The 27,807-nt window shown below is 40.1% G+C and overlaps 2 protein-coding genes across 10 annotated transcripts in view; one reads left to right on the forward strand and one right to left on the reverse strand.

Annotated features, from left to right (window-relative positions):
- Positions 1-4,600: 4,600 nt before the first annotated feature.
- Positions 4,601-27,807, forward strand: part of HYCC2 (hyccin PI4KA lipid kinase complex subunit 2) — a 61,439-nt gene continuing 38,232 nt past the window's right edge. For 2 of the 7 annotated variants that reach the window (XM_031601218.2, XM_031601216.2), the window contains exon 1: positions 10,620-10,716. The gene's annotated coding sequence lies outside the window, so the exon portion shown is untranslated. Of the gene's footprint in view, positions 4,660-10,430; positions 10,565-10,619; positions 10,717-10,743; positions 10,791-11,164; positions 11,209-15,075; positions 15,765-27,807 lie in introns of those variants that run through there. The other 5 variants (XM_090144240.1, XM_090144241.1, XM_031601217.2 and 2 more) reach the window with 5 other exon arrangements.
- On the reverse strand, positions 6,971-10,443 carry NDUFB3 (NADH:ubiquinone oxidoreductase subunit B3). Of its 3 annotated transcripts, none has more exons than XM_031601235.2 (3): positions 10,296-10,443; positions 7,605-7,746; positions 6,971-7,224 (listed from the first exon to the last, which is right to left on the reverse strand). In XM_031601235.2, exons 2-3 carry the CDS (start codon positions 7,742-7,744, stop codon positions 7,068-7,070), a joined length of 297 nt encoding a protein of 98 aa, XP_031457095.1. In that variant the 5' UTR covers positions 7,745-7,746; positions 10,296-10,443; the 3' UTR covers positions 6,971-7,067. The 3 variants fall into 3 exon arrangements, with proteins under 3 accessions (XP_031457095.1, XP_031457096.1, XP_031457098.1); XM_031601236.2 differs by having other exon boundaries at positions 7,605-7,819; positions 10,296-10,435; XM_031601238.2 differs by lacking the exon at positions 10,296-10,443 and adding an exon at positions 10,047-10,241.

Raw genomic sequence — 27,807 nt, forward strand, 5'->3', positions numbered from 1 at the left:
GTGTAACCACATACCGTAGACAAAACAATGAAAACAACAACAAACTAAATATAGAAACACTTATCAGATATCCATTTCAAAGTTAAAAAAAACCAAAACAACATAATATTTTTACATATTAGTTAACTTCAAATTCAGAAACATGTAGACTGCCTTATTTATTAGTACCACTTTAAATGATTCCACTCTGAATGAGTTACCAGGGTTTGAAGGGTTCCTCCCCCACACTCTCCAGGCTCAATAAGGTCAAAGAAGCATTCAAAAAGAAAAAATTCCAACCTTCAGTATGCCAAGTAGTTAACTCTGAAGGCAGAGATAAGCCACAGACCACCTCTTTCTTCACATGATACCCATGCTGAAAATTGAAAGAAGAATCAAAACTAGAAAGAAAAAAAACCCTCGCGATTAACAAAGTAACTAGGGTGCTATGATCAATTTCCGTTGCCACTATGGAAATCCTATCTGTCCCTCTCTGATCCCCATTACGTACACTGAGAAAGATGAAATGAGCAATCTGAAGATAAATCTTAGCCCTTACAAGCAGTTCAGTTAATACACTGCATATGGTTTTGTGTAAACCACACTGTAAAACAAAACCCAATGGAGCATCAAAGACTAATATGCAGTAAGACTGGAAGACTAGGGTAACATTTTTTTAAAATGAGTTTCAGCCCTGGAAGTCACATTCAACAACACATGCTATGTCTGTGCATTAAGCAGCTAAGGAGAACTCATCTAAAATCTTTTTTAAAATCAATTATAATTTCAGAGCTGTTTAAATGAAAAAATAATTCTATACACTTAACTGACTTTACAGAGAGAATGTGTAAGAGTTGGATCAGAGTAAACCATAGGCTAAGTTCTACTACTCACGAAAAGAGCAAATCAAATTCAAGTTCCTATGGCAAAGTCTCTTTATCTACAGCTACGCTTGTGAACCATATTTTCTATGGAGTCAAAGACTGCAGTGGATTTTTCCTCCACTTTATGACAACCACAACAGCAGGAAAAGACATCACTATTTAAAGAATAAAAGAAGAAAAAAAAGCAAAAAAGAATCATCTTCCTGGTAACATGACTGAACTACTAGGGGATTTTAACACAAGCAGCTGCTATGACCCCAAGGTGCCACCTTCAGAAGCAAAACATAAGTTTCTGTAAAATATTATACATTCACCACATGAGAAGACCCAAGTATTACTTAGTTTAAAAACTCCTACACTTCTGTACCACCATGCAAATGAGACCAAATGTATTTGTAATACTCAAAATGTCATCGAGGCCACTTAGCTCATTTTCAGTAGCACAGAGTATTCAAAAGCACCTAACAGTAACAAGGCTGTGGATAACCTTTGCTTATCAGTCTCCTAAACAGTCAGCTCTACATGTACCACATACCACGTGCGTTCAACACATACTTCTAAACACATACAGAAGATGCATGATTAGGGTACTTCTGCTATGGCACAGAACCAGGAAAAAGCAGCACATCCTCAGACACAGTTCTGTTCTTCAGAACCCAAAAGAGATCACATCACATCATTTAGGAACAAGCTGAAAAGTAATTAAAGTGTTTCCAACAAAAATGAACTGTAAAGACAAAATGAGTGTACTTTTGAACATGCTGTTTCACACAAGGATCTGCTTGGTATAACTGGAGAAGCACAGCTGTAGTGGAAATGCTAAGTCATGGCCTGAAGCAGTGATTGAGCACCTGGTGGAAGGCATGGCCACCCCAATGGAGCTCAGGTGCACTCAGTGCAATGCAATGGAAAATGGAATGCACCTGAGTGACCGGAAGGGATGGAGCCAGGATCCATAAGCAGGAATTCCACTCCCATGAACTGTAATCTGTTCTGTACAGTGTTCTATCAGGGGAAAGACATTTTTGCTGTTAACTTCTGATTTTCAAACTAGCATCAAGTATTATTTGTGAGATGGCCCACAGAAAAACAAACTTTTTTGTGAGATTGAATTTATTCCAGAAGGGGGAATGCTCCCATAGGAAAGCACCCCCCAAGTACTTACAGCCAGGATTTTCAAAAGCACTTGAGGAAGTGAAATGTATAACTTAAAAGCACTCCCTCCCTGAGGGTTCTCAGTGGGCAACGACTAAGAGCAACATGAAGATCTTCAGTATCTGAAACAGCATTTTTATCTTTACATCCAAAAACACGAGTTGAGAAAAAAACAGTATATCTTCTCAACACAGAAAACAAAAGTTCATAGAGTTAAAACTGCCCCAGCAGGTTGTGTGCTCTTGTGCACATGTGATTTGCCAATATTGCCACAACAAAATACTGAACATTTTTCTGTTCAGTGCAGTGTTAAATAAATAAATATTTCAATGCAAAGCTTCTGGAACAGGAAGACGGTTAATCATTTCAAATAGCTCAAGTCTGACATCACCACCAACACTGAAAGGTCACATTAGGGGTGGTAAATGAAAGACACTGTCCTACACAGAGCACAGAAATCATTTTCCTTCCTCGTGTTAGAAGAGCTAGGAAACCCCCAGGCAGAGTAAGGGAAAACAAGCCATGGGAGGACAGTTTTCTGTAAGTCTGGCTATTTTAGTTCACTATCACTCCAGATTTTCTCAGAAAAGGGGCTATTCTGATACCTGTATTATCTCCAGAAATAAAACCATCAATTCTAGGACTCATCAGTCCTCTTGTCCCCCAAAAAGGCTAAGAGAAAAACCTCAAGGAGGTTAAGATCAAAGTGCACCTGAATACTAATTTCTGGTTATCATTAACTTTCAAGCTTCCCTGAACAAAACGTAAGATTGTAAAGCTGAGTTGACACCTACTGGTTAATTTCTCACCTACTGCATGGGAAACTACCTTTCTGACAATCCTATTTGCCTAAGCCTAGACTGACCTGTGACTGTGCCAACAGTCCAGAAGGTTCAGAAAATTTTTGTTTTTTAGAATAAACACATGAGAGTATAAGCAAACATATTTACTCCTTAAAGCACAAGTCATTTCCATTTCACATCAGAGAAGCAGACAGAAACCCACCACTATGTTAATCAGTTTCTCTGATGCTAATAAACTTAATCATACTCCTATTTTTGAGCTTTTTCAGGCTGTGGATAGTCCATACAGCATAGAACCAAAATCAAGGACACCTTTTTTACGCAGCAAGTAACAGCATACTAAAAGTTCACACACAAGGACAGGCAAGGCTATTGTAACTCCCTGTCAGCGTTAACAAATGGAGACTGTACAAGGTTCAAACAATTTTACTCTTTGATACTTAACACCATGCCGAAACCTTTGCTCCCACGACTGCAACACAGACATTGTGCAACATTCAAATGTCGGTGTGATTAGCAAGGCAAATAGCATGCTGTACTAATCAGGATACGGTCATATCTCAAGCCTCACGTTAAGAAAGCCTTTCAAAAGAGATGAAGAAACATTTCACACTCTAAACTAGGTCTAAGCAAGCCTGTCATTTCAGACAGCATTCATTTCTTTAACATTTCATAACCGTCTCTGCGGCAGCAAAAACAGGATATAACATCAGTGCCATAGTTATTTGGAAAGCGCTCTTTGTTTCCTTCACTGATGAGCTCATGCGGAAGCCCCTGCATTTCAAATCTGCGATCTGGCTTTGTTCAGCGTTAAAAACTACTCAGCGTGCTTCCCAGCTTCCAAATTTCCCTGTAAAAGAACGAGCAGGGAAAACAGAAGTCTCAGAAAGGACCTTTCACGCTTCTTGTTCCTCTGCCAGGCTTGAGTAACTTTCCACGTACATTACCAGCGACCACACGAACTGCCATTTAAAGATGGCAAGAACCCCAGTCTTGCTCATCAAAACAAGTAAAGTTGGCTTTTATTCCAGGGAGTTTACGTAGACTTCCACTCCGCTTTCTTACTAGTCACTTTAAATCACACACGGAAAAGCCAAGCGAAAGGACTCTCCACATCTCCAAGGCAAACCCCGCCACAGAAGGCAGTGTCGGGTTTCACGTCTCCCCGGGAGCGCGGTGGCCGCGCACCACATCCGGCTCGGCCCGCTGCCGGGCAGGGAAGGGTCCGCTCCGGAGCGCGCAGGGTGTGCGGAAAGCAGGGCACGGGGAAAGGAAGAGCGGGGAGTATAACGCACCCAAGCGCGCCGGGAAGGTCTCGTCTACAGCAGTGTGGCCGGGTCCGGCATGGGAACGGGCGAGGCTTCGAGCAGGGCGGCGAGGGACGCCCTTCTGTGTTTCAGAGCACGACTTAAACGCTTTTCCCTCATACTTCCCAAGGCTACTGGAGACCTCAGCCGCCCCTGCGCGTGGGTAGCAGCAGTCGCCGTGCAAGGTCGAGATCCCTCTCGCTGAGGGACGAGGGCGGTGCTCTCGGTTGCCTTACCCTCCGTTATTCTCTGCCGCGCCACGTTCGTCAGCCCTTACGGTTTATCGTGGCTCCGGTATCGGGTATTTCGGAGCGAGGCGAGGCGAGGCGAGGCGAGGACTACGCTTCTGGTTCCATCATCTCCTCCAGGAGAGCGAACCGAGCTGCGCAAACTCGCCCACCATCTGTCAAGATGGCGGCGCGGCGATACGAAAGGACGCGGCGCCTCCCGCCGGCCGCCGCGCGCGGAACGGCTCCCGGAGCGTTGTGATGGAGGTTCACCTTCGTGGTTCTTCGACCGTGAGGCCGGCAGGTAGGACTCCGCTCTCAGGAAAGCTTAGTGTTATTTCGTATCTGTTGTAGGAGTTGTGTGTGTATAATATTTTTATATTCCACAATGTTGACAAAATATGTTCGTTGTAAATTAAGGCAGCAGCTAAGGGCTGAGGCCGAAGCGCTGCCTAGCTATCACATCCCTGAATGATCCCATGGTGATTCCTAAATTCAGGAATTTTAATGATGCTAGTCCAGCGTGACAGCTGGTATGCCTAATATGCTTATGTAAAATCGTGGTCGCCTAGGATAAACTCTTGATGAACCAAATGATCCCTTAAAAAAAGGTACTGAGGAACACGTTAGTTTGTATCTTTGTATTTTACAATCTTTTTGCCCAATTAAACTAAGCAGCACACTGTTATGCATTCTGAAAATGTGCTTACCATAGCTTGTAAATATGCTTCCATCTGCTAGTGACAGGAAAAGAAAAACGTATCTCCTCAGCTGCTGTAAATCACAGAGTAGAATCAGTTGAGTTGGAAGGGACCTTTAAAGGTTAATTTGTTTGTAATAGTCGGTGAAGTGGCAGGACTGATGTTTTAAAAGACTCATCCCAGAGGAACTTGTAGCAACCTCACTTCAGGCTCTGAAGCATTCAACAAAGAACAGAGACCAATAAAATGTGAACCTATAGAATAGTATGAAAACAAGCTTTACCAACAAGAAACTAAAACCAAGAGCAACTATCGCTTAGAGTTTCCAGAAGCGTTATACAATGTGGCAGGGTGTCTGGGAGGCAGTGGAAAGCTGTGTCAGCACACGCAGCAAGTATGGGAACAGCTGAAATGAGAAATGTGCATTCAAAGCTAAGATTCACTGATAGCACATGTAATGCTAGCTCTTAATAGTTAACTGAATTTTAGATTGTTGTTCAGAAGAAATCTTAAACAATTTAGTCTTAGGTCCACATAGAGGGGGAGAAAAGTGAGTATTAGCTTTTGCAAATGTGTACGCTTTCTGGGTGTACCTAAGGGACAACATGGAAATACTTGGTGCAGTGGACTTCACATAGTATGTTCTTGATTTGCTTTTTCACAGACTGATTAAACTGTGTGGAGACGTTTCAAAAAGACTTTGGGCAAAAAAGAAGTTCAGTAAAGCTGTTGTGTGCCCTATGAACAGAGCTTTGAGAAATGTCACGCAGAGATATAAAACTCCACTGAACACTACAGCTACTCTCTCAAATCAACAGATGCTTACTGATTCTAAAAATAATGCCCCATTGTAATTCCACTTAAAAATGTTGTATAAATACATATTTTAAAGATATTTTTAAGCCATTTGGTAGGAGCTTCAATTTTATTTTAATAAACCTGTATATGTGACATGGCTACCTCAGAAACTTTCCACTTTATTCACAGTGGATGTGCACTATATAATTATCTACTGGTTTGTAGCATCAATTTTGCTTTCTTTTTAGTGATAATTACCCTAGTGTCTGAATTGAAAACTTAGACAATATAACTGCCTTTTCTTTCCTTACTGAGGGCATAACAAAGATTTAAAATAGGATATCCAGACAGTGCCAAAAGGCCCTTTTTTTTTTTTTAATATCTCCTCCAAAAGAGCATTCAAAAAGCACTCTAAGAGGAATAATGCAAAGAAAAATAATATTAAAAAAATAGTATAAGAAAGCGGTATTCATGCAAAATTATAACTGGAATTGTATACCAGAAAAAACAACTGATCTCTATTTTCAGTTTCATTTATTTACACTCAAGTGTATTGGAGGCCATGCTAAGATAAGGTACAACTATTGCTGAGTGAAATGTACACTACTTTGTTTAGTAAGTGTGGTAGAAACATGAGTTTTAATTTCTGGATGTTACAAAGAACAGATTATTTTGGTGCATAGTATCTGTAAGTTAGTGTCTTCAATATGATTAAGCATAAGGTTTGGTATTTTCACGCACTTCTAGGCAGTTTGGATACTTTTTAAAGCTTTAAGGTAGCATTTTTTCTTACTGAGAGACAAAAGAGTATAAGTTATACTTTTAAAAAATAACAAGTAATGCAAGATCCCTTACCAGCAAATAACAGCTGTTAAATCTGTAAGGAGTAAAATAGAATTTTTCGCTCAAAAGCATCACACTGTCTCAATTTCATTCAGCAGGATGTTGGCAGGACTTAAAAGAGCTGGGCTGACTGTTTTCCTTTAAGAGATGGTACAGCAAGCCCAAGAGTATATATATTCCTTGTTTTCCTTCCCTAGACTGAAGTCAGGGAAATGGCTCTGGCTTCTCTTCTTGATCCTTTTACAAAATTGTAATAAAATCAAAGCAACACGCTTTTACCTGTGATAGACTTTAATATGCTCTTTATAAGTACAGTGGGCAGCAGGCTTTTGTACATTTTAGTAGTGAAAAGTACTGTCATATTTGATCTTCAGTGATGTCCTCCATTCTTCTTCGGGGGAAACAGGGCATACTCAATGCCAAGAGCAACAACAAAAGCTGCAAATCCCCACTTGAGTCCCCTGGTAAAGACATCTGTTAAGGTGGCAGGTTTTGCATAGCCACCCATATACCTCCAAGCTTCATTACTAAAAGGAAAATAAAACCAAAAGAATAAAACAAGATCAGTGGAGCCAGTGTGATAAACATGGCAAAAGTTATTTGGAAAAACGTTGAGGTTATTTCTGGGTATGCACTGAGATGGTAACATTTCTATCACGTAGGCATTCAAGTAACTGTAGTAGCTCTTAAGTCTTTATACAGGTACAGTTTACAGGAGATGCAAACAACACTAATGCAGTATCAGACTCACTTTCCTAAACTAGGTACACAATTCTTACATCTTCTGACTTTACTCTGAAACTAAGATTGAGGAGTATTTGAGCAAAGTTTATATAGTTCATAATGGGGGGAACAAAACTATGTTAAGACAACATCTTAATATTACTTTTGAAGCTCCTGCACTTACCGAGCCCATGGATCCCTGAGACCCCGTTTGGCCAACCTCCTTTGGACCTCCTCAAGTGGAGTACCCTCTATCTTCCACTGCCTGTAGTCAGGGAGTTCTGTTCGGCCATGGCCATGGCCATGTTCACCTCCATGCCCCATACCTACAACCAAAGGTGAATTTCAGTTCTCAGGGACCATCAGCTTATCTTCCAAACACTCAGAAGTACCAATATCCTGTACAGGAAGAGCAAGGTTGTTACAAAAAGTACTCCAAACCAGTAACGTTGCACACAAAGCATTCTTCTGCTCTGTGAACAGTGCACCTTTGAAAAACGTACTAGGAGACTTTATACTGCATTTCAGAAGCTGGTGATAAAGAAGCAAACTGTGCTAGATTTTATAATTTTCCCACATATAACAACAGTTGGTATTTGGTCTGAAATCATACGTGGTTACTTCAATGTGCTGTATGTCTAAAGGCAAGAGTCTTCACATAAAACTATTTCCAAAGAAATAATAACATTCTTATCTATGGAAAGAAAAAAGAAATGGAATTTTTGCTAATAAAAAAAGACCATTAACACAGATCTTCAAAAACACTGCATTAACATAACACAAACATTGCCCAGGAACAGAAGAATCTGCATTATTGAACAACAGAAAATCACACAACCCAGGAAACTAAAAGAATAATTCACCTGGGTTTGATATCATAGTGTTATGTAAATATATCTGATTAATAGTTTAAATACTCCACACTGTAGTTTTTTTTTTTTAATATGCCAACTAAGAAACCATGTTACAGGTTTTTCCTCACACTAAGTCAGAAAAATATCCCTAATTGCATATTTAGAATTTAAAAATAGTGATGTGGCTTGAAAAGGAGAGACAACTTCACAACTACAAGTCACTATATGGAATGTTAAAAAAAAAAAAAAAGTAATCTCAAGTTAGTGACCTATGTACACCCTTATAGAAGACTATTATGCTTAAACCAACACCTTCAATAACTGGAATTCAAAGACGTGAACACCTGTGAATTACTCAATTTAACTGAATCTACATTTACTCTCCACAGTTTACTATCAAATAAAAAAAAAAACTACAAAAAACAACAGAGGAAGATCTAAATGTAAATATAAAAGAATAGGGCATTATATTAGATGTTAAAATTCTTATGGAATGGTAGCCTATTAAAAACATTAATGCACATACAAAAATATTAAAAATGGGCAAAATTATTAGCTGTAAAGCATCCATAATAGCATACTGAACACTTCATAGATTAGCATTATTATATCATTGACTAATAAAATTGTAATACACTCATCCAGGATAATCAGCTGAACTACTCTCTGAGAAAGCAATCTTGTTTCCTTGTACATGGCAAAGAAGCTGGAAGCTGTTAAGACACTTTTCTTAAAGCATTACCTTCATGTACTGTAAGAAAATGGATCATTTTCTTTAAACAGTAGGCAAGAGGGTTTGTTTTGTTTTGTTTTGATATTTGCCCAAAGAGCTTTTATTTCTTGCTGTCACTAAGAATGTTTTAAAACATAAGTTCTAAAATTTCAGGATACACTAAGTGTAAAGTTCTTAAAATTATTCTACTGGATGCAGATACTACTACATTTGGAATTAACTGTGTTAAACATTAAGAGGTTTTAGGGTTATAGAATCACCAAGGTTGGGAAAGACTTCTAAGACCATCGAGTCCAACCATATTGCCCACTAAACCATGTCCCTCAGTACTACATCTAAACATTTCAACACCTCCAGGGTCGTGACACTTCCTGGGCAGCCCACTGCAGTGCCTGACTGCTCTCTCAGAGAAGTATTTCCTAATCCCCAACCTGAATCTCCCCTGGCACAACTGAAGGCCATTCCCTCTAGTCCTACCACTAGTTACATGGGAGAAGAGGCTGACCCCCCACCTCAGCACAACCTGCCTTCAGGCAGCTGTAGGGAGCACTAAGGTCTCCCCTGAGCCTCTCCTCCAGACCCTTCTCCAGGGTTGCCTTTGAAAAAACCAACTCCATACAACACTACAGCCACTGTTTGTTTTGAACATTCTAGCGTAATTACAATTTTATTCAGTGACTGCTTTAAAGTCTTTATTTCCACAACATAGTGAGACTTCTTTCAACATGAGTTTCCCATTTGAGCATGTATCTGGTAGCAAAGAGCAGCTTTCATGCCCTCGTTTGTAGGAGAATTGTCTGCAATGAAAGCATGCCAAGATGACAGCTTCAAAGTCTGCAGTGCTGTAAGAGCCTCTGCTGCGGGGGCTTAAAGGGATGGAAGGGCATATCTGAACAAGATAACTAACACTGTTATTACCTGAAAAACATCTGTTCCTAAAAATAAACAAATACATACATTTAAAAAAGAAACACGCACAAAAACCAAACAACCGTCTGTCTGCAACCTTGCCACGCAAATCCACGACCTTGTTTCCTACCAGTATTTACTTCCCCACCGGTAGGGTTACGAGCAGCCCCCCGCTGTCCCACGCATCGGCAGCGAGCCGCAGTGCGGCACAGCCGGGTGCCCTCTGCCCCGAGAAGGGACGCGGCCCCGGGCTGGTGCAACTGGCGGCCTAACGGAACGCGAAGGGCCGGGCGGCACGGCGCAGGGCAGCCCCGCTCTCCCCGGCTGAGCGGGCCGGGCCTGCCTGCTCCCCGCGCTCCCCGCTCCAGGCGCTCAGTACCTGCCCGCTCCGCGACCCTCCACCAGGACGCAGCGGCTGCCCGGAAGCGGAAGTCAGCGAGCGGAGCCGCTACGGAAGCGCGGCTGGGCACGAGCGTTCCGCGTAGCTTCCGTTCCGCTTCATTCCCCCCTCCCTCCCCAACGCCACCGCCCCGTGCAGGTGGAAGCTCTGAGGCTGCTCTCGGCCCCCCGCTTCCCGCGGTGCTGCCGCCGCGGAGATTCACCGAGGCAGCTCACGGGCACACGACGATACCGCCAGCCCGAGCGGAGGTGAGGGGGAGGGGGGATGATAGAAGGACGGGGAGGCACGGAGCCAATCGGCGCGGGGCTTGTTAGGGCGGGAGCGGCCCAATGGGCGGGCGCGTTGTTGGGCTGCGGGCTGGCAGCGGCTGGAGGTGGCGGCAGCTGCGCTGGAGGAAAGGGTGAGGGGGTGGTGGCGGGAAGGGTGCGCGCCAGAACTGTGGGACGGTGGGGCTTGGACAGGGGCCGCAGCGAGGTCTCTCTTTCTCTTGCTTCCTTCTCTCCTCTCCCGGTATGGCTGTTGCCCGTCGGTTCTTGCAGGGACGGGAGCCCGCAGGGTCTCCGTGTGCGGGGGCGCGAACCGCTGCTGCCGCTCGCTGAGGCGCGGGGCCTCCTCTCGGCCTCCTTCTCCTCTCAGGCGGCGGCTCCCGGGCACCCGACGGGCGACGGCGTCCCCGCACCCCGCGCTTATGTAAGCCTTGGGCCCGGCCGCCCCCGGCCCGGCTGCTGCCTGCCCCTGGGGCTGCCTTCGTCAGGGGAGGGAGAGCTGGAGCGGCCGCTAGGCTGAGCTGAGGGGGGGGGGCTGTCGGCGGGTGTGTCCTGAGAGGGCATCGCTGTTTGTTTCCGTAGGAGAGGTGAGGAGACGGGGTGAGATCCTGCAGCTGAGCTGAAAGGTGACTGAAAGTTAAAGGTTTTCTCAAGACCTGCTTCTCCTGTGAGGCTGCTCCTTCCTTCTACTGAGTGCTCGTCCCTGGAGCTTGGAGTTTTGCATGTCATTAATATATATAATTATGAAGCATTGATTGTGTTGCTGTTTAGGTCTTTTTTTTTTTTTTTTTTTTTGGTCTATTCTTCGAGATTGAGTATGTAGTACCATTTCTCTGGAAAGAAACTTGGAAGGGCAGCCAGTCAGTAACTTGGCTTTAAATTGTTTCTTAATGCTGTGGTAATGCTGTTTCTTCGTAGCTGAATGCGAACTCTAGGTTATCCATTTCTGATACACAGATAGGAATAAGAATAAACACTGGTTTATAGTGCGGAACTGGCAGAACATTAGGACTGACTGCAGGCTTGTTTTTTTCATACCTGATGTGAAGCTTCTTCTAGTTTTCAAGCTTTTACAGTGATATTAGGAGATCATGAGAAGCGTTCCAGAAAGAGTGCCATTATCGTGTTATTAACAGTGAAATTGTTCTAAATAGAGTGCCATCTGTTTAATCCAGACTGCCTCTGTCTGGTTTCAGCACTGAATGTTTTTCCCTGTGAGGCAGTCTGTGAGACCCTGTGTCAGGAGGGGAGAAGATGCATTAGTTTTTCAGTAAAGTAGGGAGGTGAAATTGGGGATGGGTTCTTTATTTGTTGAATACCAGGGATTTCAGTTTCTGTTTCATGCATAATTACGTTCTGTCTGAGATCTGTGAAATATTTTTTCTTTCTTAGTGAGGTGGAAGGTATATGTTCAGCATCAGTTTGCTGTGGAATGCTGATATTCCTCTCAGAATATTTTTTTCAGTGAGCTGTGAACATGTTAGATACCAGACAAGATGGTTTCCTTTTTTGAAGGAAAAAAAATAATCTCCTAGATTTGTGTTTTATTTTGTTTGCTTGGTTTTTTTTTTGCTTTTAATTTTTTTTTTTTTTTTAAATTTTCATGGCACTTTGCAGTATAGCCTGGTGATCTATCCATGAAGCCATACTGATATTACGAGTTTATCAACTTCAGTGTTCAGTGGTGATCACAGAAGATTGACTTTGTGGGACCCATTGTGGTCAAACAGAGTTATAACAGAAGAGTACACTGCAAGATTCACCTTCAAGCACTGCAAATGTCAGGATTGAACAAGAGTAGGGGGAAACAGCTGTTCTAAACTAAGTACATAAAACCTCTTAATAGGACAAACTTTTTGCACTTCATAGATTTGCTTTGCAATAAGGTTGCTTAACATCTTACTTTCTAAATTGTCTTGTATTTCAGCATGGACTTTTCTCTTTCCAAAATAGAAGATTGCAAACATGGGGGATGTGTTGTTCTAGTGATACAGGAAGCTTTTCTCAAGCTGTATTTTTACCAAATAAGTGAGTCTGGATAATTTTAAGGGGCCTTATGGTCTTGTTGTAGCCTGCTGTTTTTGAGAAGGAAACTTCACCTTGCTGAGTTACTCTTTTTTTTTTCTTTTTTTTTTTTTTTTTTTTCTGGCCTGTAACAATAATATACACAAGGAGCTAAAATATGAGAAGTTTTCATCTTGTGTAGAACATACTGGATGTCCTTTGGGAAGAAAAGGTCATTGAGATTCTGTGTAAAAATAATCAGTGCTCTTTATGGTTTATTCAGTTGCTTTTTTTTTTTTTTTTCCTGTACTATTTGTGGTGGTGATAATTTCTAAAAATTAAGCATTCTGGGATATGGTTACATTAACATGTGCTTAGCCATGCTAGTTATGATTAGTTGGGATTCTTATGAATACCAGGTTAGAGGAAGGTGGCAGGGCTTTCCTGATAGCATTCAGAAACCTGTGTTTCCAGAAATTTTAGTCGGTGTGTATTCTAGCTTACCAGATGCATCTCTGTTACTGTTCTTCTGTATGCATACTAGTAGTTTCTGTGATCTGTGTTTAGTGGTATGCTCTTCATGATTATTTTCTGGCTTAAAGAGCTGCAAGACTGACAGTGACTTGAAGTACTCAGTTTTGAGGGTGCTTCTGTTTTTTCTTTGGCTTACTGTTTTAATACATATTTGAGCCACTTGAAGTGAGATGCTGCATGTTTTTCTCCTGAAATTGCATGTTACTTTCTCAGGCTTTGTGTCAGTAGTCAGTTATACTTCACTAGAAGCCTGTTGTCATTTGAATGAAATGGTCAATCCTGTTTTAATTGCAGTAATGATGAAAAGACCTTTCCTTAAACTGCTTAGGTTTCTTTGGATCTTTTTTTTTTTCTAAGAAATGCTATGGAAGGTGGGGGAGCAAGTTATCTTCTCAAGCTGTGCTTGAGCTAAATTTTCTATGGGTTGTATCACAGTCTCAAACCACTGTTTCACCTCTATTTAGGAGAAGTGGTGTGCTGGAGCAATACTTCCTTTCTGTTTTTTGGCAACCCAGAGATCGTTTTTCACAGGAAGATCTATACTGCTGGGCTAATCTGCCATCCTATCCTGAAGCCCAATAAAGCTCTTTGATCCTGGTATGTGACAGAACCATTGTTTCAATCCTGCTTGTGCTGCACAACTAAGCAGCAGATGCTCTATTCTTGTGCTCTTTTCTAGGCGGGCATATTGGGTTACTTCTTAGGTCAGCTCTCCCAGTCCCTCTGCAGGGATGATGTTTTGTATGGCTTTTTATTCCATGGATGTATGGAATTTTTAAAAACTCTTGAGTCCATGTATTGTTTTGGAATCTACCACCATTCTGACAGCAAGCACCACTAGACTTCTCATGTTGTGTGAATAAGTCATTCCTCTGTTCTGTTCTGAACTTGTTATCTGAGAACTTCATATGATACTCCCTGTTTTCTGCAGGAGAAGGAACGGAACTGTTTGGCTCTTTCCCAAGCAGACTGATATGAGTTCAGAATCAGGCTAATGTGTTCAGTCAAACACTGGTATGGGCTTGAAAGTAATTTTAGATTTTGTTCCTTTATATTAAGTTATGAACTAGTATCTGGCAATGAAGTTGAATGCTTCCCCAGCTGACTCCTAGTGAAGGCCATCTGCCATAGTAATTATCTTTTAGGTAGAAGTCTTGTGACTCTTGCAAAGAAAGTGATCTGAGCACGTGCAGTCATCAGTCATAGTTTGACTGCTGCTTTGGTCAGGTATTTTCATTTATGGATGGTACAGTTACAGGAAGTAATTCTTATTTAATGCTGTTTTTCACTGTGCTTCCTTTGCAATTGTTTCCTTATGGTAGATAAAATTTCATGCGGATTTGTGTTCAAGGAAGCATTCGCTTCTGAGTCGTGCAGGCTTGTTCAGACATTTCATATAGGGTGTAAAGGAAGGGTAAAATAGAGACAAATGACTTCAAGAAAGATTTTGAGCTGTCATGTATTATCTGAATAATCTGTTACCTTTTTCTGACCCTTTCTTCTGTCACCTTATTTGGCAGAAATGTAGATTCATAAATAAAGGAATCATTGGATGGTTATGGTTGGAAGGCTCCTCTTGAGATCATGTACATCAGCTCCTTTGTTCAATACAGGGTTAACTAGGACAGGTTCCTTAGATTTTTGAGTATCTCCAAAGGAAGAGGGTGCACAACCTCTTTGGGTGACATGTCCTAGAGTTTAAATGCTCCCACCCTGTAGGAGTTTTTTCTTGTGTTTCAATATATGTCCAGATAGATCCAGTTTCTTTGGACAGCAGGACAGTGTTTTGAGTTTGTGCTTGCATCATTAACTGGAAATTAACTATTGAAATAGTTGCATTTTTCTCTGTTCCTTTCCTAATAACAAGACAGGTATGTTTTTTTTTTTTAATTATTATTATTATTATTTTTTTTTTTTTTAAAGAAAAACAACAACTTTAATCAGAGGACATACTTTTGGGAGTGACTTCCCCTCTCCAATGGAATTCTGACCTTTTGTTTTTAAATTTGAAATCCAGAGAGGCAGAGGGGCACTCCTGATGAAATAAAATATTGTTATATAGTAAAACAGAAGTTTCTACTGGCAGCAGTATGACATAGAAGAGAAGGTAGAAACCTGGATCAGGTGCTGGGTAAGATAACGCACAGTTTGCAAACTGTTCCAACACATGCTGCAGGTTATCAATAATTAATAGAAGTTTTGTGCTGTAAGAAGAATTGCAGTGTGGCCCTTTGTCATTCTTCTGTTAGCATCGTACTTTTGTCAAACATAAGGAATTTGGGCATAGACTTTTGTGTGTTTTTCTTCCTTAGAGCCAAAAAAGTTAGAAAAGTTACGTTAGATGTTTTTTGAATGACACTTAAGTTTGTTAATGGCATCTTACAAATCAGTTTTATGTTGATTGCATGATGTAAATCTAACAAACCATGGAGCTACTTTCAAACTAATTTGCATCTTTTTGTTTTATGCCAGCGTAATGTAATTTAGAACTCCTGCACCATTCTGGAGCATTAAGCTGAGTTCTACAGCAGTGTTACCTTGCTGCCATGAGGTGGTCTTTTCCTCTCCTATCCAGTGTTTCTCATATTGTGGATTCCATTTGAAAGTGCTCATGGCAGTAAAAATTAGTTATCTGCTTCAACAGGTATGTGACCAGGAGTCACAGTTCATGTGATTTTTGAAGTAGTCATTGGCAAGTCTGTTGTTGTTTTTTCTCCTTGATTTTATTCTGTTTTTCTGTGGTCTGTCTGGCAGGCCCCTGTTTCCCAGTGCCTGTGGTCAGTTTGCTCCCTTGGTATCGTTCAGTAGAGTAATATGAATGTTACACTTTCAATTTATGATCTTCCTTTCAAGTGGAAAATAAAGAACCAGAGATATTTGGAAGGAGATCTCACTGGGATAGTGAACTAAAATGTCAGATGAATGTCTGTTGTAAAGGCTGAACTCTCTTGTCTGTCTGTCTGTCTCTGTCTTTCTGTCTCCTAGAGTTGAATATTGGACCTTGCCAAATCCCCTTGCTGCATAATACTGTTCAGCAGAGATCCCAATGGATGCAGTTGCAACAGTTCTCTCTTCCAGGAATGTACTCTTGCTGCTTATTTTGGAAGGTCTTACTGCAGGATGGGGTGCTTATCAATAATGTTATGTGTATACAATCAAGTTGGCTAACTGATATTTGCAGTTCAGAAGTGTCAAGTCTACGTTCTTCTGTGTCATCTCAGTAATTTGACTGCTCTTGCTATGCTTTTATTTTACTGTGATTCTTCACTAAATTGAAATAGTTAGGTCTTCTTTATCAGTATTCATTGTGTGTGGTTCGTAAGTTCTTTAAATAGTTAGACACTACTATTCCACAGAAATATTTCAGTGAGATATGACATGGACATGTGTGCAGGCTGCATGACGGTGGTTTGCTGATTCATACAGGGTAATGCTGGAACATTTGGGATTTTTTTTTCTATTTCCATTCTCTATTTTAGCAGTTTATGAACTTTCAAATGGAGTAGAAAGGGTCGTCTTCCATTCTTCTGCCCTGCCTTGGTAACTGTTGAGGCTAGGGGGAATTATTCTACATCTGTCTGGAAGGGCTGTTCACATTTTTCATGGCCATTCAGTTGAGATGATGATGTGTTGAAAGAGAATGGGGTGAAATATGTGCAAAATCTGTTCTCCCCCCACCTGCGATATAATTTATTTCCTTATTTTCTCTTTCCATCTCCTCCTGTCTCCTTTGGTTTTGAGCATGCCCTGAGCTTGAGAGGCTGGAGAGCAGCCCCCTGCATGTCTGCCTGTGTTCTTGATGGGAATTGGACCGTAAAGTCGGAAACTTGATGTACAAAAAAATCTGAAGATCCTCTTAGTACTTCTACAAGTGACCCTCCTCAGTATCCTAAGCACTCATTTGTAGAGAGCTGAGCATAAGCGTAGCAGATTTCGTTTCAGGGGTGGTTTTAGTTGATTTGTTCCCACCAGGTTTCTTTTGATTAAAAAGCCACTGCATGGATAGGTATGTTTGAGACAGTTTTGCCTTTGCTTTCCTGCTTGTTTTTTGGACAGGTGAGACAAAGTGCATGAAAGCATTGGTCAGGGGCTCTGCGTGTGTAATTCAGATCAGTGGGAAGGACTCCAGGTCTCGAATTGGACTAATCTTGGGAAGTGGGTGGTTGTGAAAACAGTAATTTAAAATCAGTTGTTCCTGCATGTGAAGAAACAATTCTGTTCATTTGTTTTTTGTAATTGGAAAAGCAGCATCTGTGTAGAGCTGCTGTTGATTCTGTAGGCAGCCGGGCACTGGGCTGTGCTATGCTATGTACAGCTGTATCAGTTGCTGCAAGGATGATATGCAACACTTTGTTCTTTTTATCATGTGTGTCTCCTGTCTTGATTTACCTTTGTTATAAGCAGGCTTATGACAAGTGACTTCTTTGAAGACAGTTTGTGCAAGACTGAATTTGTAAGCTTTAAGCTCAGTTTCTAAATGTGTGTTTTGTTTGCTTTTAGTAGTCTCTTTTGTTGTGTGTGTGTGTAGGTTTTTTTTTTCCCCTTTAATTATTGAGTGGCTGAATATAGTGAAGAAGGCTTTATGTCTGATGTGCTCGTGTCCATGGAGTTTTTCCCTTGGAAAGATAGTTGCTAGTAGTATTGCACTGGATTAGCATTTAATGTGCCATAGCTGTGCTGGCCTTGCAGTAACTTAATGACTGATGTCAAACCACTTGGTGAGTTTGGATAGCAGCTACCCAGGTATTGCAGATGAAAATTCTTTGTGCTTCTGCCTCTGTTGAAGTCAATGCTGGATTTACATTTATTTCCATGGGGTTAAGGTCACATTCTTAACTTTCTGGGCTTCTGTTGTATTTTACTTCACTACAAATCTGTAAAACCAAATTTCAGCAGGCATAACTAACCTGTATTTGCCTGTATTTGTAGATGGAGCTCAGTCTTGATAGTACAAATCTTTCTTTGTCCAACAGGAATTGTAGAAGGATAAGGGGAGGAGTAGTCAGTATCATTTCTAACTCTTCATATGCTAATAACAGCAGTGAGATGGATGTATGGTTGGTACCAATCCATTTATGTGAGTGAAATTACATAATAAGGTTTGAGGCATCTGTTTGAGGCAGTGTGTCCTTTTGCATGGAAATGTCAGGTATTCGATGAAGGCTTTATCCTAGCAAAGGTTCCTATTTCTCTTCATGTGACAGTGGAGAACTTTCCATTGCTTTTTTTTTTTTTTTTTTGCTTTTTTTTTTTTTATAAGATATTCAGCTGAGCTGGAACAGCACAAAGATATGAGCTAAATATGGGCACAGAGGAGAGCAAGAGTTTAGATCTGCAGTGGAAAAATGAGTAGTTCCTTACGTGTGAGCATTTTTAATGCTTTTTTTTCTTTAAGCTGCTTGCTGCTTGTTCTTGGCATAGAGCAGGCCTGAGTCAAAACTGCTGGGCTTCAAAAGCTTCTTCTAGATTGTTAATCATGTGCCCATTCTGTTTAGTAATTATGTAACTGACAAGGCATGGTATGTGGTAAAGCTGCTCTTGTCGATGATACCTCTGTGCAATAGTTGCAAATAGTAACATCCTTATGTTTCTGGAAGTTACTAAACTAAATTTCTGGCAATTTCTCGGGTAGATAACGGAATGAGGTGCTGTTATTGTCAGGCTTTGTGTGAGCTGCTCTCATAATTGAACACATGTTAATGAACTGCAGCAGATAGCAGCACAAACCTTTGCCGTGTCGGAGTAGTGGTGGCTTCGTGAAAATCTGAAACAGCTCAGTGTGACCTTTGGAAACACAAGTAGGGGTGGGAGTCCTGTGATGGAGGCTCAGTTGAACAAAGAAAGAAAAGAAATACCTGGCATACTGAGGTAATTTAAGTTAAAGGTTCATGACTGTATTTCTGGGCTGTTTCATTTCACAGAGGTTCTGTGACAGCAACCTTTTCTTTCAGTCAGAAGTGTGGCATGCGTTTCCCAGCATGCAGGATAGCCAGAAGCAGGCTGCTGCCTCTTCTGTTTGCTTAGTTTTATGCACTGCTGCATTTCATGTCATCTGCTGCGATTCTTCAGCTTTGCCTTCACCCAGGTAACCGTAAACACCTGAGTTTGAGCAACCTCTGTTTACCTGTGGAAGAGGAGACTTCCTGGCTTTCTTTTTGTTTCATTCGTGGGTGAGGACTGAAGCAAGATTTTTCATTATCTTGTCACCGGAACCAATGTTAGAACTTGAGACAATCAAGATGGAAAATGATTTGCCCCAACTGTTAGCTCTGTCTGTTCATCTGATTGCTGCAGTGCAGCCAGCTTAGACACAGCCTGTAGCCCACAAATCTCCAAAGGACGATTTGGAGAAATAAGTCAGATCCCCTTTTTGTGTGGATATTGAGTTCACTGTTGATGCACAAGGTAATCTGTGTGACCTGCTCCTTCTCACCCAAAGTCTGCTTTTTCTGCGCCAGTAGTGAAAATACATCTGCAGTCGTTCTTCGTGCATACAAAAATAAAACTGTTGGATTCTTAGTCACTTCAGCCAGAGAAAAAGGAAAATGTGTTTGATACAGACAGATATGTCTGGGTGTTGAAGTCATTCAAATGGCAGCAGCGTTACACATGCATACCTTGTGTTCCAGGAGTCACTGCATGAACTCTTTACCTAACAGTGCTTTGCTTTTTTCCCCCTTTTGTATAGGTGAAATACTTTTGCCCAGGTCTGCTGTGGTTTTTAGCAGTTAATTTTTACAAGTTACATGAAAAAAAATTGCAATGACTGCACTAGTAGTTTTCCATTTGTAATTGGAGTTAAAATGTTGCCATTTTATACCGATTTTTTTAACTTGTCAAGCTGGCTCAAATTTAAAGTCTGGAATGTAAAAGACAACCAACTAAACAAAAAACTGTCAATTCCATAATAATGTTGGTGCACTAACTGTACCTTTACTTTTTTTTCCCTAGCTACTTCAGTATTTAATTGCGTAAAGCTGGTGATGCTAAGGCAGAAAAATAAATGTGCAACTATGGGATTTCACAACTGTTGTGCTCAAATTCCTAATCGGGTTAAGGTTTGTGTGTGGATTCCAGGCTGAGGTAGGGGTCACTGGCTGGCACTGGTTGGCACTGCTGCTGAAATGGGGCAGTTAGTGTCGTGCTGGTCGTTGTGGGGTGTCCCCTGTTCTATCCACACATCTTTATTTAGCAACGTATAATTAACCAAGTGTGCAAAGGTTGGTTTGGGTTTGTTTTGTCTGTACCTTCTTCTCTGAGTGGCAAGTGGTTGTCAGCGCTGAAGACCAAAGCACTGGACTGGATGGGAGAAAAACAGGAGGAAGTTCAGAGAAATATAGAGAGGAGGATGGCTCTAGATGTTTATTTGCTCTAATAAGCTGAGGTTTGAAGTCTGCTGCAGAAAGCTGGAAAATGATCTGTTGGTCAGCGAGGATGCTGCGCTGCTTTTCTTGCCAGCTGCTGGAAAATGACTCCTTTAGCACTGCTGTGTGCTGTTTTAGTGAAGCGTTTTGTAGGAGCAGTGCCGTGTTTGGCTGCTGGAGGTACGTGTGGGTGTGACAGTCAACTGCTCATCTCTACCCAGGATGCTCCCATCACTGTAACGTGTCAGAAACTGTTTGCTAACTTCTTTTCATACGGAATTTTTGCTATGGTGAGAGGTGGGAGAGAGGAGTTAACAGATGTTAAATGAAGAATGTTATTGTGCTAATGAGGAAACCTTAATCACAATTTAGAGAGTTTTTATCTTTAGCAAATTTTGAGGTATTTCAAATTCCTATTCCATTGGGTAGATTGAGATGGACAAAAATATTTTTCCTGCATCATTCGGCGTTACGCAGGATTCTAGTAATAGTTATTTACTGCTATTTCTGTGAACTATTGGGAAATTCTGCTTTAGCAATGTGTGTGGGCTTTGAACAGATTTGTAGATTGTGATGATTATCTTTTTGTCTCCATGAATGCAGGCGTTTCAGCTTTCTGAAATGCATAATGTTGCAATTAGTAAATTCTGCCTATGCCTTGCATCTATGAGAAATGAAAAAGGTTTTTATTAGCATTTGCTTTTTTATTGCCTGAAAAATGTTTGAAATTAGAATCTTATTTTTTGGTTTTAATTATTCAAATTAGATAGGGCGGATTAGGGAACAAAATAACTAAAATACAGTTACGAAAGTCGTCTTAATACGTCGTTTAGATAACTGGCAGGTAATGCAAAAAGCATGAGGGTTTTTTCTGCCCCAAGTATGAAACTCCTGCTGCTTACTGATAAGAAATAATTATTGAATAATCGTCTTAAGTAGCAACGTGCAGATAATTGCAAGTACCAGGATCTGGGTTTGTATTTTATTCAGAACGGTTTTCTTGCATGCTGAAACTGTCACATTTCCAGTGCGTGGGTTTCTTTTTGGTGCTGGTGTCCGTGTGTGCAGCTGGTCAACCTTACGTTTCAGGAGGTTACTTAATGCTGTGCGGGTCTGCTGCCTGCATGCCATTAACCTCAACGATCCGAAACTGTCAAAGTTGCCCTTGAAACACCATCTGCATTTGTTTTCTGAAGCATGGTGTGGTATTAGAAGAGTGTAATTCCTTACACCACAAGTGCAGAACCAAAAAATCTCAAGTGCCTGGTGCTTGCATTTCAGTAAATACTCCTGATTGCTGTTGGCACGGATCCATAGGGAAGCAGTGCAGTGGGACATTTAAAAGACTGTTTAATTAAAATCAGGCTCTGATTAATTTTTTTCTTTGCTGATGTATTTGAAGAGAATGATCTGAATTTGCTGTATTGCCAATATAATTTTTTTCAAAAAGAAAATGGAAGGTCAGCAATAGTTAGTATTATTTAAAAAACAAAAAACAAAGAAACCTGCCTTGTATATGTTGAGTGTATATCGAGTATTTCATGTGAATATAGGGGGGCTGCTCTGAAAGTAACGCCTCCTATGTTATTCTGTTGTCCCACATTATGGGATGTTGGTGGTATAGCTGTAGAGGTTGAACCTTTCCACCAATATCCCATTGCTACTTTCAGAGCAGAATAGAATTTCTGAAGGAAGGTTGTTTTTGATTAACGTTGGAAAAAGTAGGAGTAAAACTCTGTGACATGTTTGCATTTAAGGCAATTTTTCCAAAGGTAAGTTTATTCAGGAGACCTGAGGGGAAGAAGAACACAGTCTTACTAACTGCTTTTGAAGCTGGTTTTAATCAGGAAAGCTATTTAGTATTACAAACAAAGCCCCAGAGCTTCTCTGTCTATGGGTGAGGTTATGCAAAAAATGGCTTAAGTTTAGAACATTGAGTACTCAGTGAGAATTTCTGCTTTTTTTTTTTTTTTTTTTTTTTTGTGAGGAGTGGATGAGAGAAGTTACTATGAGAAAATGTATGTATGGAATTGTACAACATTGTAAATTCATTCCTCCCTCCGTACCAACCATAACTGGAAGAAGGAAGGGTACCCATGAAACTAGCCGTATGGATTTTCAGTTAAACTTGTAGCTATTAGTAATCTTGAAAGTCCTTCTACCTTCTTGGAAGTACATTAGGACAGTATTTTAAAAAAACTTAATTTTGTTCAGGCCGTGAGTAGACGATGTACATAAAAACAGTAGTATGCAGTCATGCCCCTTTTCTCTATTTCACCATCACTCCTATATGAAATTCAGCAATGGCTGATGTGGAGAATATTGTGGTGTGTTTCAGTTGATATCGCTGAGGCTTTGAGTGCTCTGCATTCCATCAGAAAAGCCCATGGAAGTCCTGTTCCCCCCTCTGCTCCTCTAGGTATTGATCCCTAGCTTAGATAAATGGAAAGCTTTGTGGAAAGTCTTGCCTAACAGAGCACACAGAAGGTCTGGCTGGTTTAAGTCATACTGGGTTGAAATTGCATTCCTAAAGGGATTGCATGGAAAAATTTGCCTTAAAAAAGACAAGTTTCAGATTTAAACCCAAGTAAATAAATAAACAAGTAGCCCCGGTATACTTTGTGCTCCTCACTATTAAAAAAGTTGCTTCACACGAAGATGTGAGCGCATTCTTTCTTCTGAGCAGTCAATCTCTCATGTTCTAATGGTAGCTTGAGAGTAAAAGAGTAACAGCTGTGTAAACAACATGCATTGTGCTTAACTAGTCAGCACTGAAGGTTAATAATTAATCTCATACCAAAGCAAAAGAGGAAACTTCTGTAGATCTTGCACTAGTTTATGCTTACAAATGTTTGAGTTCCTGTGAAGTTATTTCTCAGAGAATGAACCTCTACTTCCATGCGATAGGCTGCAGGATGGTCTCAGTAAGCTGAGTTTCAGTTTAATGAGGATTTAGAATATGGTGATTAAAAGGAGTTCTGTTTTCTGTAGAGGCATTGTTTCTTTGCCAGGTTTCCATGGAGGAGAGTCCAACAAAAAACAAATTTCCAGTTCTGAAGGAATCTTGTTGAAGTTAATAGGGTTGGTCAATTTGGGCAGGACAGTCACCTTAACCAGCTGGGTCAATTGCATGAATAGTTCATGTCAAAGCAGCAACTGATGGATCTGTGTTGCACAGGATTTAGATAAGATCTTGTTTGTTTTAGACTGCATTTTTATTACATCTGCTCTGCCTTTAGAGGACACTTCCTTGATGTAATTGACTTCATCAAGCAAAACTATGAACCAAGGCGGCCAGGTTACATGGAAAGAAATTTGCATGAAATGTTTTCATATGTGAAGAAATTCATGAGTTGCAGACAAACTGGCATAGGAAGAGTTACTATGTATGAGCTGATGCTAATAGAGAAGAAGTCTATACGGTTTAGCATGGGTTATCACACAGGGTCCTGACAGGAGGATTTAGTGTAGGATGACTATATCAAATAGTTTCTAAGGAAACTACTGCTGAGAGGATGTACGAGGTAAAATTTCTATGGCAAGCCTACGTGTGTGTGTATATTTAAGTGAGTTCAATCTTCGTAATAGAAAAATTAATGTGTGCTTCTATATTTAAGAGTGCAGGATAATTCCTTTGATATATTGTTGTCACCAAAATCACGTAGATAAAGTAGAATAGTATTTTCAATGTCTCTTTCCACAACCTGGATTGTCTTGACTCTTTTCTGCTATATTCATTGCATGAATTCCTAGGAGAGAGATGTAGCTACAAGTGCATAAGGTGTGGCTGTTAGTTTTTATTTTTTCCCTCAGGTCCTTAGACTCAGAGAGGCAAATAGAATTTATTTTTTTCTCTAAAGTTCCTTTTGCAGCTTTCCATAGCTGCTGTATGCAATACAGTGTGAATGTCAGCTTTATATGGTTTTTTTTTTAAACTCTGCTATGAAATGCTGTATTAGCCTGGATATTGCTAATGTGTCAAAGCAAGCGTGGAATTCATGTATTCTCTTGAGTGTTTTCTGACATTGAGACTCGTCTAATAAGGCTGGCAGCCTAAATCCTACACGTAGAATACATCAGTGTTTATATTTTAATGTTGGAATGCATGTCTGTCAGCTAAGCTGAGAAATTACCTAAGAAGTGGAGTTGGAAGAGGGGCTCTTCCCAACAAAAAGAAGACTTGAGCTGATGGAAACTGTCCTGTGAATGTTTTTCTTGCTTCTTTATCCATTTTCTACCTTGTTGAATTGTTTCTTTGCTCTATGCTATGAGCTGTTACAACCGACAGTCCTGTACTGTTTCCAACACAGTGATGAGGTTGTGGTTCTGATTTGTTGATTATAACAGGTTTTGAATTTGTTTTTTGATGTCTTTATCAAAATGGCAGCTTATATAATTGTATGTTAAATATGCCTGCTATAGAGTAGAGTATTTATGTAGGTGGAATGAAGGCAATCATAATGCTATTTTTATATGTTTATTATAATCATACATGCACTTCAAAATCAAGTAATGCACGAACTTTTCTCATTGTAGAGGCCCGTGGCTAATGGCATCAAACTACCAAATTGGCATTTCAGATCCTCTTTGTAAAGGATGATCTTGTTTCTTTTGGGATCATACTGTTCCTTTTCCACTATGGAAATAAAAGCATACTGTGGCTGTTCAATATGGTCTAGCAGTCCAACGGCAGCTGGATGCAGATGTTCATAGGAGCATAGATGTTCAGAAGGAGATGCTCATAGAACTTTTTGTGAAGCAAATTGATTAAATACTAGCTTACACCATTATGTTTTCTACTTTTTTCTTATTTATATTTTTAAGAAGTAATCACTTAGAACAGGTATTGTAAATATTTTTGTAAAATCTCTTCTTGTTGCATTCATGGTATTTTATCCTGAATCCCTGCTCATAGCATAAGAAACAGTATACTGTTAGAAGCCTTCTTTTTTTTTTTTTTTACCTTGTTATGTTTTGCTGTTTGTTTTGTATTATTCTCTTACAGAATTCCATTCTGCCTTCTCTGCTACTTAATTCTGAGTGCTTTTAAGGCATGGATTTTTTTTTTTTTGCTTGAATTTGAAATTAATCCTATATCCTTAATACCAGGTTAGAAGTTATTTTTCACTATCATTATCTTCATTACTTGCTTCTTAAACACTTTTGCCCAATACATGTAGGTTTTTTTTCAGGTTTCTCGAATCAAATGTGGCCAGTATTTCAAATAAGACCATGCTATCAATTTTGTGTGCTCTACTTATGTATTTTCAGAATTCCTTTGTATGACTTCTGTTATTAAACAGCTCAAGTGTTTTTCCAGCTGCTTTTAAATTCCTCAGCAGATGTTTTCATCAAGTAGTTGAATGTATTATCTGTTCTTTTCCATTCAGACTTTTAAACCTCTGCACTGAAGAATAACTCTATGTGAGAAGTTCAAATTGGTTTCTGTTATCTGTATTTGTCAGTGTGTTGCCCTGCTTCCTTTCTCAGGAGTTCCTTATAGCTTTATAGTAAGGAGAGGGAGGAATGGAGGATGTTTGCTATTTAGTTCTGAAATTATTCTGAATCCAAGGAATTTAATGCTGATTTACTTCAGACTGATGGTGCTGTGTCGATGCTTTTCATGCTACTTTATTACAGGTGTAGCATGGAAAAACTATTCTTTAAGTACACTTCTTTCCATGTTTAATAATGGATTATATATATGAGAGGAGTGTATATATATAGCTTGGAACAGCAAGTTGTATTGATACTTGTTTTCCTTTCTTCTAGGCCTGCTATGAGACAGTAGTGTTCTCTTGCATAAGTGGCACTGGCGAGGAATCATAATACTGAAAGCTTTGCTCTTGTTCAGATTTCTCCCTGCTCCAGATTTTCATTGCATAATCTTCTTGCCATAGACCTTGAGGTCAAAATACAGTTTTCTCATCCATCATGCAGCTGTGACTCAATTACATTACATGCATTGTGACATCTAGCATATAAATGTCAAGAAATATACTCGTTTTTGAAATGCATGTCCTGTTTATGAAAATGTTTTGAAGCTAATATAAAATCCAGCTTTCTTTTAAAATAAGTAAAAACAACAGCAACAAGAAACCTACAAACTGCCTTTCCCAAATCCTCCACACTTGAGTAGTCACATCTTCTTGGATGGCAACAATTACTAATATCTCATTGGTAGTACTTTGGAAAAATATTTTCTTCTGCATTGCTAATGCCATTGGCTCTGATTACTTGAGTAATTGTTCTTCTGTTGCAAATAGATCTTGGTTAGTGTTTTAGTGGCCTTGTAAGTAATAACGTAGTCAGAGCTGGTGCATTGTTATTTCAAATGTCAGTGAAACACATGCTCTTTGATGACAGAAGTTGATTGAACTCTTTCTCATTTCCATCACAGTAGAATTAAAAAGTTTTTGAGTAGTTACCTATGTGGATTCTTATTTTTAAGTTATTTGTGCACGGTGTGAGCTAATTTGGAGAATGCCTTAGCTTAGCATAATGCTGTTTAGATCCCAGCTGTAATTGCAGAGGTGACTTCCTTTGAGAGTAGAATGTTGCAGCTTCAGTGTTGAAGGTTCCAGGTCTAATGATTGAGAAGCAGTGGTCTCATCCTGGCTCTTTTTATGCTGAGTAAACCAATTCAGGAGAAGATGATAACGATGATCATAAGTGCTTTTATGGGAAGCTTTTCAGTAATTAATTTTTATATTTGGTTTTAACATTGACTGTGTTCCCATCTAGAACTTTTCTGCTTTAACATGATTTCAAACTTGCTTGTTTGTGTGGTATTAAAGGAATCTGAACAGTCAGTCTCTGTGTCAAAATATTTGATTGTATTCAGTTACTGCTGTTACTAACAGCTAAATTTGTGTTTAGTTATGATTCCTGCTTAAGAACTTTGAGTGATAGTAGGAAAAGAACTAGTTCTTTTAAAGTAAATATGTATTTTGTTTGGTTTGGGAGAGACGTGAACACTTTGGAAATTTCAGTACTCTTAGTTGAGGCTGCTTCACCTTTGAATAAATATGCACTGGATTTAATGCAGTTGGACCAGTTTAGTTTAGAGACACACCCCCGTGGTGTCTGATATATTTATTTTTCTCCAAATCTTAGACTGTGCATGGCAAGCCTAGAAGTAAATATAACTGTGAGGCAAGCTTTACAGATGTTGGTGTGAAAGTGCCAAAGCGTGTCTGCCTGTCAGGTGGAGGCAGCCACACAACTGCTCTGCATGTGTTCTTTTCTGGAGAGTGACAAAGTATGCCTGGTGCAGCCTGGCTGGTGCCTGAGTAGAATGGGGAAGTTCCTGCTCTCCACCAG

Source organism: Phasianus colchicus, chromosome 7 (assembly GCF_987193195.1).
Source record: "Phasianus colchicus chromosome 7, bPhaCol1.hap1.1, whole genome shotgun sequence".
NCBI lineage: Eukaryota > Metazoa > Chordata > Aves > Galliformes > Phasianidae > Phasianus > Phasianus colchicus.